The sequence below is a fragment of the Nelumbo lutea genome, chromosome 4 (assembly GCF_056320005.1).
Source record: "Nelumbo lutea isolate HS-2025 chromosome 4, American lotus-T2T, whole genome shotgun sequence".
Lineage (NCBI taxonomy): Eukaryota > Viridiplantae > Streptophyta > Magnoliopsida > Proteales > Nelumbonaceae > Nelumbo > Nelumbo lutea.
This window is the reverse complement of record NC_142687.1, coordinates 92,373,094-92,392,302: the sequence shown is the minus strand read 5'-3', so window position 1 is coordinate 92,392,302 and position 19,209 is coordinate 92,373,094. Positions and strand designations below refer to the sequence as shown.

The following is a 19,209-nucleotide window of genomic DNA, read 5'->3' as shown; positions in this document are numbered from 1 at the left end:
CAAAGTCGAACGAGATCACAGTTTCTTCTAAAAATCCGTAATTCACAGAAACTGTTGCTGTTTTTCCTAGTCGAAGTAATCTTGTTTTCCCGCTATTATATTGTTGGAAGAGTATTTTGGTCATTGAATATGAAGTGAGGTTATTTCCGTATTCTTATATTAGGTGATGATGTTTCACGTCCGATGACTAAAATACCCCTCGTTGAGTCGCTACTTTTTGCTGCCTCGCTGATTCACTACTTCTTGAACAAACTTCGAACTGGAAAGCTGGTTCAGAACATCGACAGAGTCGGAGGGAGTTTCGTGAGCGTTCGCACTCGAAGCAGCGATGAAATTCCAATTGGAGGATGTAACGGTCTACTTCCCGTACGATCACATCTATCCGGAGCAGTATGCGTACATGCTGGAACTAAAACGAGCCCTAGACGCCAGAGGTCACTGCCTCTTGGAGATGCCGACGGGCACCGGAAAAACCATCGCACTCCTCTCTCTCATTACCAGCTACGCCCTCTCCAAGCCCTCGAACCCACCAAAACTCCTTTACTGCACCCGCACTGTTCACGAGATGGAGAAAACCCTAGCCGAGCTCCGCCTCCTCCACGACTACCAACTAAGCCAACTTGGCCCCTCTGCTCGCACACTAGCCCTTGGTCTCTCCTCCCGCAAGAACCTCTGCATCAATCCGTCGGTCGTCTCGGGCAGTTCCCGCGACTCCGTCGATGCCGCTTGCCGCAAGCTCACCGCCAGCTGGGTCCGTGCTATGGCAATCGAGAACCCTAATATCCCCACTTGTTCTTTCTTCGAAAATTACGAGAAGGCGGGATCGGATGCAATGTTGCCTCCCGGGGTTTACACCTTGCAGGATTTGAGAGCGTTTGGGAAGGAGAAAGGGTGGTGCCCGTATTTCTTAGCGCGGCATATGGTGCAGCTAGCCAATGTGGTTGTCTATAGTTACCAGTACTTGCTCGATCCGAAGGTTGCTGGGATTATATCGAAGGAGATGCAGAGGGAATGCGTAGTGGTGTTTGACGAGGCGCATAATATTGATAATGTGTGTATTGAGGCACTTAGTGTGAGTATCAGGACGCAGACTCTTGAAGGAGCTACAAGGAATCTCAGCAAGATGTCTCAAGAGATTGAAAGGTAAGTTCTTGTTCTTATCTCAGTTTATTGCCTGTATATCTTCATGTCCATTGTATTCTGCTGTAGAAGTAAGATTGATCATCCTCATTGTTGTGTTTGCGAAGTTATATAGGAGGGAGGGAGGAAGGGCCTGGAGTCAACTTATTTATATTTGGCTTCAGATAACATATTTGAGCAATATCCAGTTGGTTTGTCTACCTACTATTAAAAAATGTGAACAAGAACCATTGATTTATCTCTGTTGCAGGAAACCTAAAAAATTAAAATTTGCAAGTTCTACGAACCCACTCACTTTTGCTTTTTTTTTTTTTAATTACGTCAGTTCTCAACCTTAACAGTGTAACCATTAATTTCATGTTTAGTCGGTGCTAAGCCTTTAACTAATGCTTAATCTGGCAAGAGCGTATAAACACTATCAAAGTGCCATGCTAACATTGCAACTAACACTTAATCACGTAGTGTCAGGTCCTCCTTCACAGCCCTGATTCTGAAGCTGCAAGGAGCAGGGAAGGCAAGACCTATTAGCTTGGAACTTAAAAGTGTCTATAAACTACTGTTCAAGGTACAATGTGATTGAAAACTAATGTAGAGGACAACAGTAAAAAAAAAAAACTAATGTAGAGGATACCTGGGCCCATAATCTCTTCATCATAAGGAGACTTTGTAGGTGGAAAGAAAATTCTTGACGGTTCATTGATTGTAGATGTGCATATTGAGTCACAAATAAGAGAATGGGAGACAAGGACTATTTGTAAACCTGACATGGAGAATGGGATTTGACAGGAAGTGGAGGAGGTGGATTTGAGCTGCATCTCAATACCAATCTTCTTGATGCTAATAGATGGGTTATCAAAAAAATTCTTTTGGTATCTCCAAGGGTTTGAGATGGGGGAACCCCTTAACCCGTATCCTCATTTCTATTTACCATTGTAACAAATGCACTAAACCACTTAGAGGAGAGGAGACTGGTTTGATAGAAGACTTCATGATTAATCCCAATGGTTCTGTGGCGTGTCTATAGTGATATAGCGAGAACAGTTAAACTTAAGAACAGTCAAACTCCTGGAGGGAAGTGATTACAAATAAGTATGCCAGAGCAAATTTCAGTTGGGAGCCATCTCAAACATTGAATGACAATGCTGTTGGAATGGTATAATGAAAGTATTACTAGACTTCAAGAGATACTCAGCATTCAGTGAGCTGCATCTGTTTCTGGCATGGCATATGCTGTGTAGAGTCCACTATATGTTCTATGTGCCCTGTGTAGAATAGCGGATGATCCAGCTGTGTCCTTTTCTGAGACTGCAATGGACCTGCATAAGGTTAGTGAGGAAGACAAGTGGATGCCAAAATTGATGCTTCTCTGTAGAACATTCTAGAAGGCCTTAAGGGGTATCACTGGAGAGTGGAGAGTCAGTCTCCTGGAAATGGATTTCAGAACCTAATTTACCTACCCAAAAGATGCCTTGTTTTTTCATGTGGACAACAGTACTAGACAAGATTTTTAACAAATGATCATCTTATCTCATGGGGTCAGGAGTTGGAAAATAGATGGTCATAGCATGGGGTGATGAAGGCGTCAATAGCAAATCTATTTACTTGCTATTTCGGTATTTCCCTTATGAGATCTTGCCTCGTATTCAAGGATTAAAGTATTGATGCACCCAACACACTAACATGGGTATCGGTGTGTATTGATATGGCTGATATTCACCCTTTTTTATGTTTTATTTTTTATTTTTTAATTTATAATGATTAGGAGGTTGGGGAAGAGGTGTGAAACCTTTTAAATGTTTCAAAAAATCTGTGTATTGGTGTATCCAAGCGTATCTGGGTATACCTATACCGATATGATATGTCCCATATTCTATTGATATTTTAATCCTTGCTTGTTTCACTGCAATATTCTATGGGCAGTGGGTCATTCCCAAAGACTTAGTAGCCCTGATAGGAGCTTGGCCAGTTAGGGGTTTCAGCCCAAGGGGATGGTTGCCTTTGAAAGGAAAGGAACTGTTGGATTTACAAATGCAAGAGCAGTCATTTGAATGTTGCGAAGGGAAGATCAAGAGGCAGCTGGCCTCTTTGGGTATCAGTATTCTAGGAATTTCATGGTTATAAGTTTGAATTCTACTGAAATCAATGAGAGAAAATACTTTTTATTTTAACTTTTGAGATATAGAGATAAATACATGTTTATCTTGGACACAATTCTTTCTCATGAATCATGTAAAGCTATGTCCCTTGGTCCATTCTTTTGATATACTTTTAAAGGTGAACCTAGGCGCACAGGTGAGGCTCATTTTAAGGCATGGGCCTCACTTGAACCTAGGTGATTCCCGGCTCAAAAGGCGTGTGTTTTTTGCTTTTTTATATGTTCTTATGTGTTTTTAGTTTTTACACTTTTATAATAGTCTATTAACTTCTAGAATACTTTAATTGGTGCTTGTGCACCAGTAGTGGTTTATTAACTTATAAAAGAAATAAAAAAGACCTTTTTGAACATTTGAAATCCTAGTTATGGATAGATTTTAGATAACAGAACTTCCACTAAAGAAGCAATAATATTACAACTGATCTTTGATCCTTAATCCTAAAATAGGATGAACTGCAACTAAAATTACAAAACCAGCCCCCTTATATATGTGGGCCAAAGATTTTGCCTCCACTAAGGCTCTATTCTCCAAGCATTAGGAACACAAAACCTTTAACATCACACTAGCTACTTGCAGTAATGCAACTAGGAGATGGACAAACACATTTTGAAATTCACATGCTTAAATTATTGAGTGCTTGAAGCATTTTTGTACAATTCAAATCTCTTTTGCTTTCACTTTGAATTTTTTGTATGTCATACTTATGCATTTGATTTGAGCTAACAATTTTAAAGCATTTATTTTTTAATTCAGGTTTCCATATTTTTTTTGTATTAATGTTTTTTTATCTTCTTGATTTTTTAAATTTATGTATTGCTTTACCCAGGGTTGTGGCTCTGGACTACAAGGCCTTTGTGCTTTTCTTGCACCTCTCACTTTTAACACTGCATATGCCAATACATATTTTTTTGGGACAATAATGAAGTGTATTGTATTAGTAAAAAGGGATGACCCTCAAAAGTTGCTGATGTTTTTACATGCTTAATAGATTAGGCCATGGACATCAGGATATAAAGACAAACTTCTATACATTAATTAAAAGAAGAATAAAAAGGTATATTCTCCCAATTTTGCATGAATTTATCACGATGAAGCCCTTAATACATTTTAGTTATATTTTAATCATAATTTATACAAATTTCTGTGCGATCCCTACTTCTAATCAGAGAAGTATTGATTAGAGAGGTGGTGATGAAAATATATCATGAATTTTTAATGCATTCTTTTGAACCAGAAAAGTTTAATGCATTTCCTCTTTATATTCATTAATGCCTTTTTGATTTTTCCTTATTTCCTTTTGTAATTTCTCATATTTTAAACTTATCATAAATCTTTTATGTTTAGTCCAAATATCCTTCTTCTGATAACAAGGTTATGAAGCCCAAAATTGTACTGTTAGATCTCAAGAATGTTAATTGATTTTCATATTTCAGGTTTCAAGTTCATTTTTATAGGTTATGTATGATTATATGTTTTCATTTATTTAGGGTTTGTTTGGTTCACAGTCGGAATTGGAATCAGAATCAGAATGGTCCATTCCCATAGTCTGTTTGGTTCAGACAGGAATGGGAATGGGAGTTGAAGTCAGCAGGAATGGGATTTCATTCCCAAGGGAGGGGCAGGGAATGACCATTCCAGCAGGAATGGGAGTGGGATTCCGATTATATCCAACCAAACAGTTGGGATTGGAATAGTCCATTCCGATTCCGATTATATCCAACCAAACAGTTGGGATTGGAATAGTCCATTCCGATTCCGATTCCAGACCCCTATTCCCAAAACCAAACAGGGCCTTATTCATATTTCGTTTTTCTCATCCACTAAATTTTGATAATTTTTATTTGTGGAAATCTTTGACATGGTAGGAAGGTTGAAGGCCACTGATGCTGGCAGATTGCGTGCAGAATATAATCGACTTGTTGAGGGTTTGGCTCAAAGGGGAAACCTGCCTAGTATGCATAATCCTTATACATTTTTGGTTCATAATTGAACTATGCTTTCTTGGTTCTCAATATAATTTTTTTAACTTTCCGCAAATTTTCACGACCAAAAAGAAATTCCACAAATTTAATATTTCTGTCCTTGCAGTTACGGATAACTGGCTATCAAATCCTGTCCTGCCTAATGATATTTTAAAGGAGGCTGTGCCAGGGAATATTCGGCGAGCAGAGCATTTTCTATCTGTCTTACGGAGATTGGTACAATATTTTAAAGGACGCTTGCAAGCGGAGAATGTTGAGAAGGAAGGACTAGTTGCCTTTGTTGCTTCTATAAACTCCCAGGCTGGCATTGATCAGAAAATACTGAAATTTTGTTATGATCGTCTACATTCACTCATGTTGACATTGGAAATAACTGATACTGATGAGTTCTTACATATTCAAACAATTTGTGACTTTGCAACATTGGTTGGGACCTACACACGGGGGTTTTCAATAATAATTGAACCTTTTGATGAGAGGATGCCACATATACCTGATCCAGTATTGCAGGTAAATTTGCAACTTCTAGTAATAGGAAATTAGTTGTTACTAAATATTTTTCAGTGCCTAGTTTAACTTTCCATGATGCTTCTGCATAAATCTTTCCTTGGTCTGATTCTGAACATTTAAATAGTAGGCCTCTCCCATTGGATGTGTGTCACAAAGCTTATGCATGGAACTTTGGTGTCTTAATATTTTTTTCCTATTCTGCAGAAATTATCTCTGATTATTTTCGTTTTCTTATTTGGTGATCCAGCTCAGTTGTCATGATGCTTCTATTGCGATAAAGCCTGTATTTGAGAGATTCCAATCAGTTATAATAACATCTGGAACTTTAAGCCCAATAGATCTCTATCCCCGTCTTCTTAACTTCAATCCCGTAATTAGTCGAAGCTTTACAATGTCTTTGACAAGGGATTGCATATGTCCAATGGTCCTTACTCGTGGGAGGTAATGTTTTCCTTTGCATGGAGTTATGAACAATCTATGTGAATTTTTATCACAAAAGATCAATAACCTAAATTATTAATTTGTTTTATCTCTGTTTTTTTTCACAATGCTAATTTGCCATGTTTTTGCAGTGATCAGCTTCCAGTAAGTACAAAGTTTGATATGAGGAGTGATCCAGGTGTTGTGAGAAATTATGGGAGGCTTTTGCTTGAAATGGTGGCTGCTGTTCCAGATGGGATCGTTTGTTTCTTTGTCAGTTACTCATACATGGATGGAATTGTCAATAGTTGGAATGAAATGGGAATCTTACAGGTGGGAATATGCATTACTATATTTTCTTTTTGGTGTAGTATTGTATTTTCCTACCCTTCTTCTCCTTGAAAGCTACCTATTTAACTCTTTTAGGAGTTTCTTTGGAACCCTAACCTTTAAGTTTCAATGATGAGGAGATGAACTGATGATAATTCATCTATTCATGGACAGTTTGGGAGGAAAGAAATTCAAGAATATTTGAAGAAAGAGAAAGGAGTAAGGAAGCCTTGGTGGAAATCATAACCTTAAGAGTGGCACAATGGGCAAAAAGTTTGAAACTGTTTTCAGACTTTAAGGTTGAATACTTTTTTAGGGCCTGGGATGTTATTGCTGGATCATCTTCTAGAAGACAGAAACCTGCTGAGATGTGGTCACCCCCATTATGCGGCTGGAAGAAACTGAATTTTGATGTTTGGGTAACCTGGGCCGCTCAGGCATTGGGGGGGGGGGTAATTAGGGAAGAGGAAGGAAACATCATAGCCTTATACTCAGGGCCTGCCGAACAGGGTGATGTGGCAAGAGCAGAACTGTTGGCTGCAGTATACGGGGTCGAGAAGGTAAAGGAGTTGGGCATCAATAACCTAGTCATTGAGGGCGATTTGAGAACTGTTGTGAAATGGCTGAAGGAAGGAGTGGGGTGACATGGCACCTGAGGAATGGCTTCAGGGCGTTTTAAATGGTTAGCAAAGGACTTGACTATCAGAGTTAAGTGGGTGAGTAGAACTGCCAACAGCTTGGCAGATGGTCTAGCTAAGCAAGGGTTGCACAGGACTCAATTGTAATATCTGGGAGGCAGTTTTTTCATAGCTGTGCTTTTCTTCTTTTTTCACAACCTCTTGTTGTACTCATGCCTATTTTTTATTAATGAAATCATTTCTATGTTGCTGATCCAAAAAAAAAAAAAAGATGAATAGATGATAATTGGCAGACAGCCTGAAATCTGAAAGGTTGTATTATGGGAATCAACTTAGTATTATGGAAATGCAAGCATCTCCCTCCCTCTCCCTATCTTACTCATATACAGAATACACAAAGACCAATGCCCACTTTTCAGAGCCACACTTACATCTTTCTAAATCCTACATGTGCATAATGCATGAAACCTACTATGATGGTATTAACAATCACTAGTTATAGAATAACCTACTCTCTAAGCTATTCAGTAACATTGGACCCTATTTGCCATTGGAATCACTACATTATGAGATCCTATTGACATTTTAATGCCTTGGGTGGTTCCTACTATTCATATTACATGTTCTTTTTGATTTTTCAGTTGATCTTGTGGTGACCTTCTTTTCCTCTACTTATCGTATTACATGTTGATTGATTTTTCATATGATATTGATTTTTTTTTTTTAATTTTTTCATTTCTTTGTTCATAAGGTTCACTTATTGTCTTTCATCTTAATTTATTTTCATGATCTGCTAGTCTTGTTTTAACTGCTTAGTCAATTGACAATTTCCTTTCTTGATGGATAACAATTGACCATTTCTTGACTTGGTATTTTGCTGGGAAGATATGCTTTTTAGATAAAATGTAAATTGATGTCTCTCCTTTTTGTAGGATGTAATGCAGCATAAGCTTGTGTTTATTGAGACACAGGATGTGGTAGAAACAACATTGGCTCTGGATAACTATCGTAGAGCTTGCGATTGTGGAAGGGGTGCTGTCTTTTTTTCCGTTGCCAGGTTCATTCTTTCACCCTTCTTACCTGATACTTTTCTTCCCCTTAACTTTTTAAGTATTATATACAAAACCTTTCAAATGAATCCATGCATCTTTGACTTCTTGATCTTCTTTTTAGTTGTGGTAGACAAAATGTGTACTGAGAATATCAGGTATATCAATACTGAACCATTGATGAGTTTCTGTAGAAAAAAGAGGCAATTGCATGAGCTTATTAGAAATGTTAGCAAATTAACTTTAAGAAAATAATGGTGCTTGTTTGTCAGATTGCTTACATTTTCTGACTGTCCTTCCAAAATGTATCCTTATTTCTTGTTATATAAAATTAGAAAGAGCATTGCTTGGTAAAATGATGGAACATCAGGCTGACAAAAATGAGAACAAAGGGTTTGAGTCTGACAACAATCACTTGTTCAGAAAATTCCCAAGATTAGGTCTATATCCAGCCTACCCCTCCCAACATCCAAGTAGCTATTCCTAGCAAGGTCCAGGGGCTTATGAAGATCGATGCATTTTTAGCAGGGGAGCTCATTCCTTGGCTGCCACCTTGAATATCTTGTTCCAGTTGATGCCTAGGTTGATGAATTCTGTTTGCTGAGGACTTATCTGGAGCTGATTTATATTAGGGACTTCTGACTTGGCGGATCTTCAACTTTCGTTTCCTTGGCTTCCTTTAGGTTGTGTTTGGTTTGAAGGAAAAGGTAGGGAAAGGAAGGGAAAGATAAGGAAACTTTTATAAACCTTGTATAGGTTTTCCCCTTGTATAGGTTTCCCTGTCTTTCCCTTCCTTTCCCTACCTTTTCCTTCAAACCAAACATAGCCTTAGTGTATCCATTTGGTTGGTTTGGTGTTGCATCTTTAGGATCTCTGTTCACTGTGTGTGGATACTATACTTATTGGTTCTGTTTATTCTGGCTTTTGCCCTGTATTTACCTTATCCATCAATAAAATTCTCTGCTAATGATCCCCCAAGGGAAAAAAAGAAAAAAAGTTCTGTAAATTATGGCCTATATCTTTAATGTTTAATGATCAATCACTTGCCTCGTGCTATTTTAATGATTTAATATGTACTTCAGGTGATGAGGCTTGATGAAACAAGGCAAAAAAGGTCTTTTTGTCAGAAATTCAGATTAAAACTTGTTGAAAATTTAGTGTTAGTCCTTTATGGTGACATTTAGTATAAGAGCCTATTGGTGTTTTTGGCTTATTTCCAGCTATCAAGGCCTTATAGACTGTTTTGTTTAGATCAAGGAGCTTATTCAAGTTGGTGTCTTTTAAGCTTATTCATCTTGTAAGTTTAAATGCCTGTTTGTGAGGGTTGAAGCACAGTGGCTTCTGGCTTTCCGATGTGGGCCTCACACAGACAGCCTAAAAGATATGCTTGGTGAAAAATCTGGAGAGGCCAATTTGGCTGTCAGCCAGTCATTTGAAGGGCTGTCTGCTTCAGCGTAATAGCCTTATCTGGAGTGCTCCAAAGCAGCTGAACCAGCTTAGCTGAATTTTTAGCTCAGCCCTCCCAAATGGGTCCTAAGTTGTTTCAGATAGCTTTTGTTAAAGCCTCAAAACTCCTTATGTAGACAGATGTTTTGGAATTCATATGCTCTATTGACAATGTTTTAAGTCAGAACTTTTTTAAATTGTTGAAATGCTTACTCTACATTTGATGAATAAGGACTTGGATTTTTAAGAAAAGGTTGAATATAGTGCCATAGTTTTATTTAGCAACAAGGATTCTTTTCTTCTTGGTCTCCTGAAAGAAGCACATATCTTGAGTGAGGGTAAACCTCAGTAATTCATTGAGAGGCTTGAGCCTTGGTCTCTTTCTTAATGCCTAATATCAGGCTTTAAAATGTTGGTTATAATTATTTTTTATACGGTGGTTTTGGTTTTTGGGCAAATAATCTAGATGAGAGTAATTAATGTGGTCATGAGGGAATTATAGGTGAAAGGAATAAGAGAATGTTAGAGAACAAGTTCAGACATATCTGTGTTCCACATTGATGGAGAAACTAGTTCAGATGCTAAACTTAAAGTTAGCATGTGGTTCAAAACAAGTACCGACACAGTCAAGTTGTGGACAGTTTTAAGATTCTCAATTATAAATGTTTATTTTGACACCACTTATCAATTGATATTCAGGGGTCAATAATATAAATCTCTCCTACTTCCTATGGTATGAGTAAAAATATAGTCTACATGCTTTGCTAACCTCAGCTCACCTATTCATTGAAGATCTTTGATTGATGCATTTTTATTCTCTAAATAATCTCTCTTTTCATCTGGTTCTCACATATTTCCCCAGTCTCTTGTTTGGAAACTAAAGGCCCTTTCTTTTGTCCCACATGGAACTGCCCTGAACTTCTGATATGAAGAATAAGACACTACCTCCTGTTTTGCAGGGGAAAAGTAGCAGAAGGTATAGATTTTGATCGCCATTTTGGCAGATTAGTGATCATGTTTGGGGTTCCTTTTCAATACACACTCAGCAGGTCAGCATGTATTGCTTGTGGTCTTTCATTTTTGTCAACAATCTTAAATTATGGGAACTTTGGGTTCCATTAATTTTGATTATTTTGCTTTAGTCTCATACTTGATTCAGTTGCCTTAAGACATGGTTGAACTTGATTCAATTTTACAGAATCTTGCTTGCTCGGTTAGAATATTTACGGGAAACATTTCAGATAAAAGAAGGAGATTTTTTGACTTTTGATGCCTTGGTATTAATTTTACACTTTGCCTACGAAATTCAACTAAGTTATTTTTTTCTTCTTGTTTTTTTTATTTGGTTCATATGGGCCATAGAAATTTAGCCGTTAAATCACTTTCTGCTGGGTTGCAGAGGCAAGCTGCTCAATGCGTTGGCCGAGTAATTCGTTCAAAAGCAGATTATGGGATGATGATTTTTGCAGATAAGAGGTATATGATCTTTATCCATGTCTTCGCATTCTGCCAAAAAAATCCATATCTTCAATCACTGGCTATGGCTTTCCAAATCCCTCTTTAGTAGTCAGTGCTATGAAGAGAATGTAGGGAAACTAACATGATTAGTGGGATACATCATACATGATACTTCATATACTAGGAAATATATATGAAAGCAACGCTCTGCAATTGATGATGGTTTTGAGTGGGTGCTAACAAATATTTATGGTCCAAATGGGTACAAAGAAAGAAAAGAAATGTGGGAAGAATTGAGTGCTATTGCCTATTAGGGGCTTATGGGAGGGTCCATGGTGCATTGGAAGGGATTTCAATGTGGTTAGATTTATAGAGGGGCTAAGAAACAAAGTCAAAGGATAACAACAAGCATGAGAAAATTCAATCATTTTATAAATTCCTATGAGCTCAAGGATTTGCCTAACCTCCACCATAGATTCACTTGGTCAAATCTTCAAAGCAACCCTATTTGTTCCAGATTAGATAGATTTCTGTTCTCAGTGGACTGGGAGGATCATTGGGGTGGGTTATCTTCTAGAGCCCTACCTAGGGTAACGTCGGTTAACTGGCCGATAACTCTTTGTAAGGAGTTGAGAGGTGTGGGCCCTGTCCATTTTAGGTTCAAGAATATGTGGTCGACTCATCTAGGGTTTACACAAGGATTTTATAAATGTGGGAGGAATTGAGTGCTATTAGGGGCTTATGGGAGGGTCCATGGTGCATTGGAGGGGGTTTCAATGTGGTTAGATTTATAGAGGAGACTAACAAACAAAGTCAAAGGACAAAAAGTGAAGAATTGGTGGGAAGGAGTGAGCCCTAGAGTGAGATGGAAAGGGATGTTCTTTCATAGGAAGCTAAAGGCCCTGAAGGCTAGGATTACAGGTTGGAACTTAGAGCAGTTTGGGAGATTAGAAGAAAGAAAACAAGAGATTGTGATTGGAATTGAAGTGGTGGATGTCAGACTCTAGGGTCTATTGGAAGAGGGAGATAGGGAGTTAAGGGGGTTGCTCAAGAGACAATTGGAGGGCATTTTTCTAAGGCTGAGTTTGGAAGGAGTACAAATGCAAATATGTAGAGCACAAAACCTTATATTTTGTATTATTTTGTATGTATTTACGCTGTACATATTTGCATTTGTACTCTTTCCAAACTAGACTAAAGGAGGAGATTAGTTGGAGACAAAAATCGAGGGTTTAATGGCTTCAAGAGGGAGATAGGAATACAAAGTATTTTCATGCCATGGCTAGTTTAAGAAGAAGAACGAATTTTATCTCTAAGTTGGAGATAGATGGTGAGGTCATATCTCAACAAGAAGCAATTCTAAGGGCCTTTGTGGAACATTTTAAATCAATTTATAGAAGGCTTTTAGTTGAAAATCTGTGGGTTGATGGTTTGGATTGGCATAGCCTTTCGTGAGACCAAAAGTCTTGGTTGGAAAAACCTTTTAAGGAGGAGGAGATAAAGAAGGCGTTTTTTTTCTTTAGATAGAACCAAAGCATCGGGGCCAGATGGTTTCACGATGGCTTTCTATCAAGACTGTTGGGAAGTGCTAAAAGAGGACCTAATGGGGGCTTTCAATGAGTTCTTTGAAAGGGGAATAATAAATCCAGGTGCAAACTCCACTTTTATTGCCTTGGTGAATAGCTTGTATAAAATTCTAGCTAAGGTCTTGGCTCTAAGAATCCGGGAAGTCTTCCCCTCCCTAGTAACTTCCAATCAAGGGGCTTTTGTCCAAGATAGGCAAATCACTGATCAAATCTTAATTGCTAATGAATGTGTTGAGGAAATGAAGAGATCAAAGAAAAAAAGATTAATTTGCAAGTTGGACTTGAAAAAAGCCTATGACTTAGTTGATTGGACTTCCTTAGTCGAGGTTTTAAGGCAATGTGGGTTTGGTGAGAGATGGTGCAAATGGATTTGGGGGTGCTTAAGATCTTGTCACTACTCTATCATAGTCAATGGCACAGTAGCAGATTTCTTTCCAGCTAAACATGGGTTAAGACAAGGAGATCCTCTCTCCCCCTTTCTTTTCACACTTATAGCTGATGTTCTAAGCAGAATTATTCTAAGGGCTGATCTGTGAGGGTTGTTGAGAAGGTGAAGAGTAGGAAGAGAGGGTGTGCCTATTACCCATTTACAGTTTGCAGATGACACCATTTTTTTTTGTGAAAGAACTGAGTTGGAATGGGTAAGGCTTAGTTTGGAAAGAGTATAAATACAAATATGTATGGTGCAAATACATACAAAATAATACAAAATATAAGGTTTTGCACTCTACATATTTGCATTTGTACTCCTTCCAAACTAAGCCCAAGGAACATGAAGCTTTCAGTGCAGCTCTTTGAAAGGATGTCAAACCTTGGGGTCAATTTTGAGAAAAGTTGTGTAGTGGGGGTCAATATGGGGGAAGGGGAATTGGTAGAATATGCAGAGATTATAGGTTGTAGTGTTGGATTGTGGCCTTTGACCCATCTAGGTTTGCCCCTTGAAGCTAACCCAAAAGAAGTTGGTTTCTGGAATCCAGTCTCAGAAAAGTTCTCCAAAAAGTTAGCTGGCTGGAAGAAAGGGTATTTGTCATTAGGGAGCAGGATTACAATGATAAGCTCAAAACTAACCAACTTACCTATCTACTATTTGTCAGTTTCCAAGGCTCTAGTCAGTGTTTGCAAAAGCCTAGAGAAGATGATGAGGGATTTTTTGTAGGAGCCAGGGGAGGAAAAGAAAGATCATAGGATAAGTTGGGAGGTTGTGTGTAGGAGCAAAAAAGGAGGGTTGAGTTTAGGCAATATACAGAAAAGGAACTTAGTATTACTTTGGAAATGGTTATGGAGATTGCCTAGGGATAGGGACAAATTGTGGGCTAAGGTGATAGTGAGCGTTCATGGGCTCTTGGACAATGGATGGGATGCTGGTCTACTGCCTAGGGCAACCAGGAAGACACTTTGGAAAGACTATCAATGCAATTTTACCTACTTTCATCTCCTACATCAGGTACAATCTGTGTAATGGTAATGGTATAAAATTTTGAGAACATATATGGATAGGCACTTCCCCCTTAAAGGATTAATTTCCTCCACTGTATGCCCTCTCAAGCCTTAAAAATGAGCAAATTTCCAAATTCTGTGTTCAATCTTCTTCAAATAATAGGGTTAATTGAGATTTAGGCTTCCGAAGGGGTTTCAGAGATTCAGAGTTTCAGAGTGTAATTAACCTATTACAGCTGTTGGAGGGAGTCTTTCTTGAGTTAAGCCATCTGAACCTGATAGTCGAATCTGGACCTGTACGACCTCTCGCTCCTTTTCTTGTGCTTCTTTCCTCAAAACTTTGTTACAGCCCTCCCCTAGTACTCTGCCTTCTTTTCCTGTGAAAGAGGTATGTGCAGACCTGTCCCGCCAAGGATTGCAGCTTTTTGTTGGGAAGTTGTACATGGAAAGATTAACACACTTGATCTTCTTCAAAGAAAGCAGCCCAATTTGTGTTTATCCCCTCACTGTTGTGTCTTATGTAAGGCTGATGGTGAGAGTTTATATCACTTATTTGTCTCTTGTTCTTTTACTACTTCGGTTTGGGAATGGTGCTTGTCCTTGTTTGGGTGCAGGTGGATCCCTCCTGTGAGTGTACGAAGCACGTTCGATGCAACTGCTTTTTCATGGCCAAAAAAGAAAGGTAGAGCTATGAGGAGGTGTACAAGAGCTGCTACCTTGTGGACGATTTGGGAAGAGTGGAACTCAAGAACCTTCTTGGATAAAGCAAGAAGTAAAGAAGTTTTTGTAGCAATCAAATTTAAAGTGGTGTACTGGCTGACGCCCCTGAAAGATTTCTCTAGTGTTTCAGCAACTGATATATCGAGGAACTGGAGGGCAGTGGCAGATTCTTCTACTGTTAAGGCTGTCACAATTCATCATTGGAGCCCACTGGACAGGGGCTTTATTAAATTAAATTTCGATGGTAGTAGCATAGGGATTTCAGGTCTCTCCGGCATTGGAGGTGTATTTAGAGATAAAAGGGGCATAATTATTGCACTATATTCTGGGCCGGAAGGGGAAGGAGACTCATTGAGGGCAGAAGTCATGGCTGTAATGGAAGGCAAACAAAGGGCGAAAACTCTGCACATCAACAAACTAAGCATGGAGGGAGACTCAAAATCGGTGATCAACTGGCTACAGGATGATGGAATGAAAATCTGGATGTACAATAATGAAAGGAAGAAATTCAGATGGTTAACTAGAGACATGTGAGTAAGGGCATGGTGGGTCAAGGAGTGCAAATGCCATAGCTGATTCATTAGCTAAGCAAGGGGTGTAGAGAGATTCATTGTTTTGGGCACAATTGTAAGGGATTTGGGGTTTCGTGGGGAGATAAGAGTTTTTATCTCTCATGAACTTAAACTGTTTTAACAGTCTGTACTTACCACTTTCTTCTCAGATTAATAAATTGATGTTATTGATAAAAAACTATGTAATTGAATTAGGAAACTTGTTGTAGAGCATCAGAACAAAAACATTCTCATAATATGCTCATATTTTACCTCGTTGTTTACATTGCATGCTGGGTATGATTACTTTTCCGTTGTGCTGCTGATGTACATTTATGCAATGGAGCAAGGAACAACCACAGTACAACCAAACCAGACAATTATGCCCCTCATCAATGCAAGGCTAATAAATGTATGTGTTTATGTGCAAGTATTCAAGCTCTGGTTCCTGCACCTTACGTGAGAGATCACAATGTAGGAATCATATTCAGATGTCCTCACATGCTTGAAATGGATGTTTCTCATCCATTTGTCCCAGTGAGTTTTTTTAGTGCTAAATGGCTAAGCCCCTTGATGTGAAAAGGTTCATACATCCTGGGAAGACCATCTGTTTGTTTATTTGTTTTTCCCTTTTTTCTTTTGGTTTTTGCAATTGCAATATCTAACGAGGGAACTGATTTTCTTTATGCAGGTACAGTCGTCACGACAAGCGCTCTAAACTGCCTGGATGGATACTATCACATTTACGTGATGCACACCTTAACTTGAGTACTGACATGGCTCTGCATATAGCAAGGGAGGTCCGTTTCACTTAATGCCTTTTAACGTCTCTACTATGTCAATAAACATGAATTATTTATATTTGCATTTTGCTTATATTTTTGTTGCATTCCTTGGTTAAATCTCCATATGGCAGCAGGGTAACATCATGTTATGCATCACTTTCATCATTTATGAGATTTCAAGTTTCCCACGTGTTAACATCGGCGCCCCACAGCACATCCCAGCCGTGTATTGGGAACATCTCCCAATGACAAGTAGGGGAGGTGTTCCCCATGCATGCTGAGATGTGCATCTGGGGCGCTGATGTGATCTCATTTCCCATTAGGATATCCTGGGCAAGTCTGGATCTGCTCCTAAACGGAGCGCTCCTCACCACACGTTCCAGTCGCACATCGGGAATATTTCCCGTACTCGTGTTTTTTTTTATTCATGGGATGTGCTGTGAGGTGCGCTTTGTGAGGAACAAATCCCGATTCCCAAATACTGATTAAAAAAATCTGGCCAACTGTTTAAGTTCATTGGTTGGGACAAAACCAGTTCAGTTTTTGTATGGGTTTCTCATGTAGGGCTTCAATCCACGTCCTATATGCATGTGGCAACCATAGATTGTACTTGCGCAAGTAGTAACTGTGTGGTTTGGTGGATGTAGTTTCTTAAGAAGATGGCGCAACCGTATGATAAGGCTGGGAGCAGCAACAGAAAGACACTTCTATCAGAAGAAGACTTGGAAAGAATGGGAGCTGACATCGTGTCTGAGATGTTGTCATGAAGGAAGATTGTTCTGGCTCAGATTCCAAGTGTGCTTAGTGCGTCCAGTGATTTCAGCGTCTTCCCATCTATATAAAAACTTGGCACACGCCACAAAATTTTGATTATTGTTGTAAAGAGAGAGGGTCGAGGAACAATTTTATTTTATTTTGCGCAACATCCTAGTCATAATGTAATAAAATGAGTTTTGTTTCCATGCTTTTTAGTTTTTATTTCAAGTTCTATGTTATTTTATTTAGTGGAGTAATTCTGTTTTCACAAGTTTTCCCTTAAAAACACGTTCAACTATTCTATGCAGATGCAAGTATTAGCCACTCAACTAAGGCGTGTTCCCTCTCTCGGTGTATGTGACCCCTTGAACTCTTGATGCGTCGTCCTATTCTTTGTGAGGCGTCTTTTCGAGCAAAGCCATCATCGATTAAGAAATGCATGATCGAACCACCAGAGCACCGCAACTCAACTCAAGCTATTTGTCAACTGTGGTATTGTACATTGCCACCAAGTAAAGTAACTGAAGAACCATATTTAGGCTTCGTTTGGTTTGTGCGAAGATTTGGGTGGGATGGGATAAATAAGTATAAAACTTTCGCTTTTCATTGTTTGGCTATACGAGAGAAAATAGTTTTTTCCATGTTTATTTTGTGAGAAGAAAACAAGCCTGATTGAGAAAGAGGGGAAGGGGAAAAAAATAAGTATGATCGAGCAAGATAAATTTGAACTCTTCCCCCAAATCTTCGGATCATCCCAGTCTAACATGTTATCGACATCATTAAACAGCCAAAACGGAATGAAAATAAAGTTAATGGCTTCAATCTGCAAAAAAGAAAAAGGGATAGAATTGTTAGATCTAGGATGTTAGATATAGTTGACAAAAACGTTACAGTTAGATATAGTTGACAAAAATCCTGCTTAGTTGTACAGTTAGCTCATGACAAAGAATGTTTTGACTAAAGGTTAGTTTTACAAATGTAAAAATTTTAGTTGTTAGTTTTACATATCTGTAAAAATGTTAGTTTTACACATGGAAATATTAGATATAGGAATCCAATGACCAGATTTGTAAATTTTATAGATTTAACAAAGTCACGTCTTTCTTAGTTTTGCTTGCATTTAGAAATTCTGCACACATCAATGACATGAACACCAATTGACCAGAAATCGCCAGTGGGTAGACATGGGAAAAATGAAAACAAAAGGAAAATGGAGGTTGCTGAAGAAGAATGGAGTTTCACTCCGTCCAAACCTTCACCAAAGACATTGAAAATGACTGGGTCTCCAACCATTGAGATGGATGTGGTCTTACCTTTGAACGAAATGGCCAGAGAAATCATTGAAGATCTGACCGTTGGGACGGGTAGAGGTCAAAGAAGAGTCTCTCGATGCTTTTTATTTTGACAAGACCCAAAATTTTTTTCTCAGTAGAGTTTTTTCATTGGAGTTGTACTGTTTTGGTGCGATCTTGCCTACTTGATTTTAGGATCCTATGTCCTACATTTTCCCCATCCCATCCCCCTACTTCCCTCAAAACAAATAAAGGAAAAATATAATATTTTGGAATATTCCTTTTTTACCATCCCCATCCCACACACCAAACACAACATTAAAGCATAGAACCACAGATTGAGACCATGGTTCAAAACTCAAAAGTACCCCACCTTAGGCTGTAAAATGAATCAATGAAAGCACAAGAAGCACATGTTTTTGAATTGCATTAGTTGTTGCTTGTTGGGTTGGGGAATTTGAAAGATGCTTGAGATTCAATGTATGTAGCTAGGGGTGGATTTGATTTTTGAGCCGGGTTTAATAAATATTTGGCAATTCAAACTTGGTTCGATAGAAAAACATTAGCCTTGAGTTTTGGCTCAACCTTGATTCCACCTAGACATGAGCTTGAATTTGGTTTGACTCAAAAGCTTGTTTGTTTAAATGCCGCTTGGCTTGAGCTTGTTAGTGAGCCAATCTTCATAAAAAAAAAAAAGAAAAAATTATACATGTAAAAAATTAAAAATTATATAAAAAATTATTTCTTATATACATAAAATTATTTGTTATTATATATATAAATTAAAATATTATATATGATATACTGTCAATTAGGATCTTGAACCTTACAAGCTGAACTTCATTCAGATTGGGCTCAGCTCAATTACTGAAAGAACCTACATATAGGTTTGAGCTTGGCTTAAAGCTTGATTTAACTGAGTTGAATTGAGCTTTTCACGAGCTGAGTTTGAA

At 38.4% G+C, this 19,209-nt stretch overlaps 1 protein-coding gene across 1 annotated transcript; it reads left to right on the top strand.

The window, feature by feature from the left end:
- Positions 1-215: 215 nt before the first annotated feature.
- UVH6 (RAD3-like DNA-binding helicase protein) lies at positions 216-17,168 on the top strand. The gene is made up of 11 exons (XM_088982942.1): positions 216-1,143; positions 5,166-5,248; positions 5,385-5,788; positions 6,036-6,229; positions 6,361-6,541; positions 8,109-8,233; positions 10,631-10,720; positions 10,870-10,948; positions 11,071-11,147; positions 16,115-16,223; positions 16,856-17,168. The coding sequence occupies exons 1-11, from the start codon at positions 329-331 to the stop codon at positions 16,973-16,975; spliced, it is 2,277 nt and encodes a 758-aa protein (XP_088839068.1). The 5' UTR covers positions 216-328; the 3' UTR covers positions 16,976-17,168.
- The last annotated feature ends 2,041 nt before the right edge of the window (positions 17,169-19,209 follow it).

Coding starts and splice junctions, on each gene's coding strand:
- UVH6 (XM_088982942.1), top strand. CDS start 329: ATGAAATTCCAATTGGAGGATGTAACGGTCTACTTCCCGTACGATCAC. Junction 6,542..8,108: donor ATGAAATGGGAATCTTACAG/GTGGGAATATGC, acceptor TCCTTTTTGTAG/GATGTAATGCAGCATAAGCT. Junction 11,148..16,114: donor ATGATTTTTGCAGATAAGAG/GTATATGATCTT, acceptor TTCTTTATGCAG/GTACAGTCGTCACGACAAGC.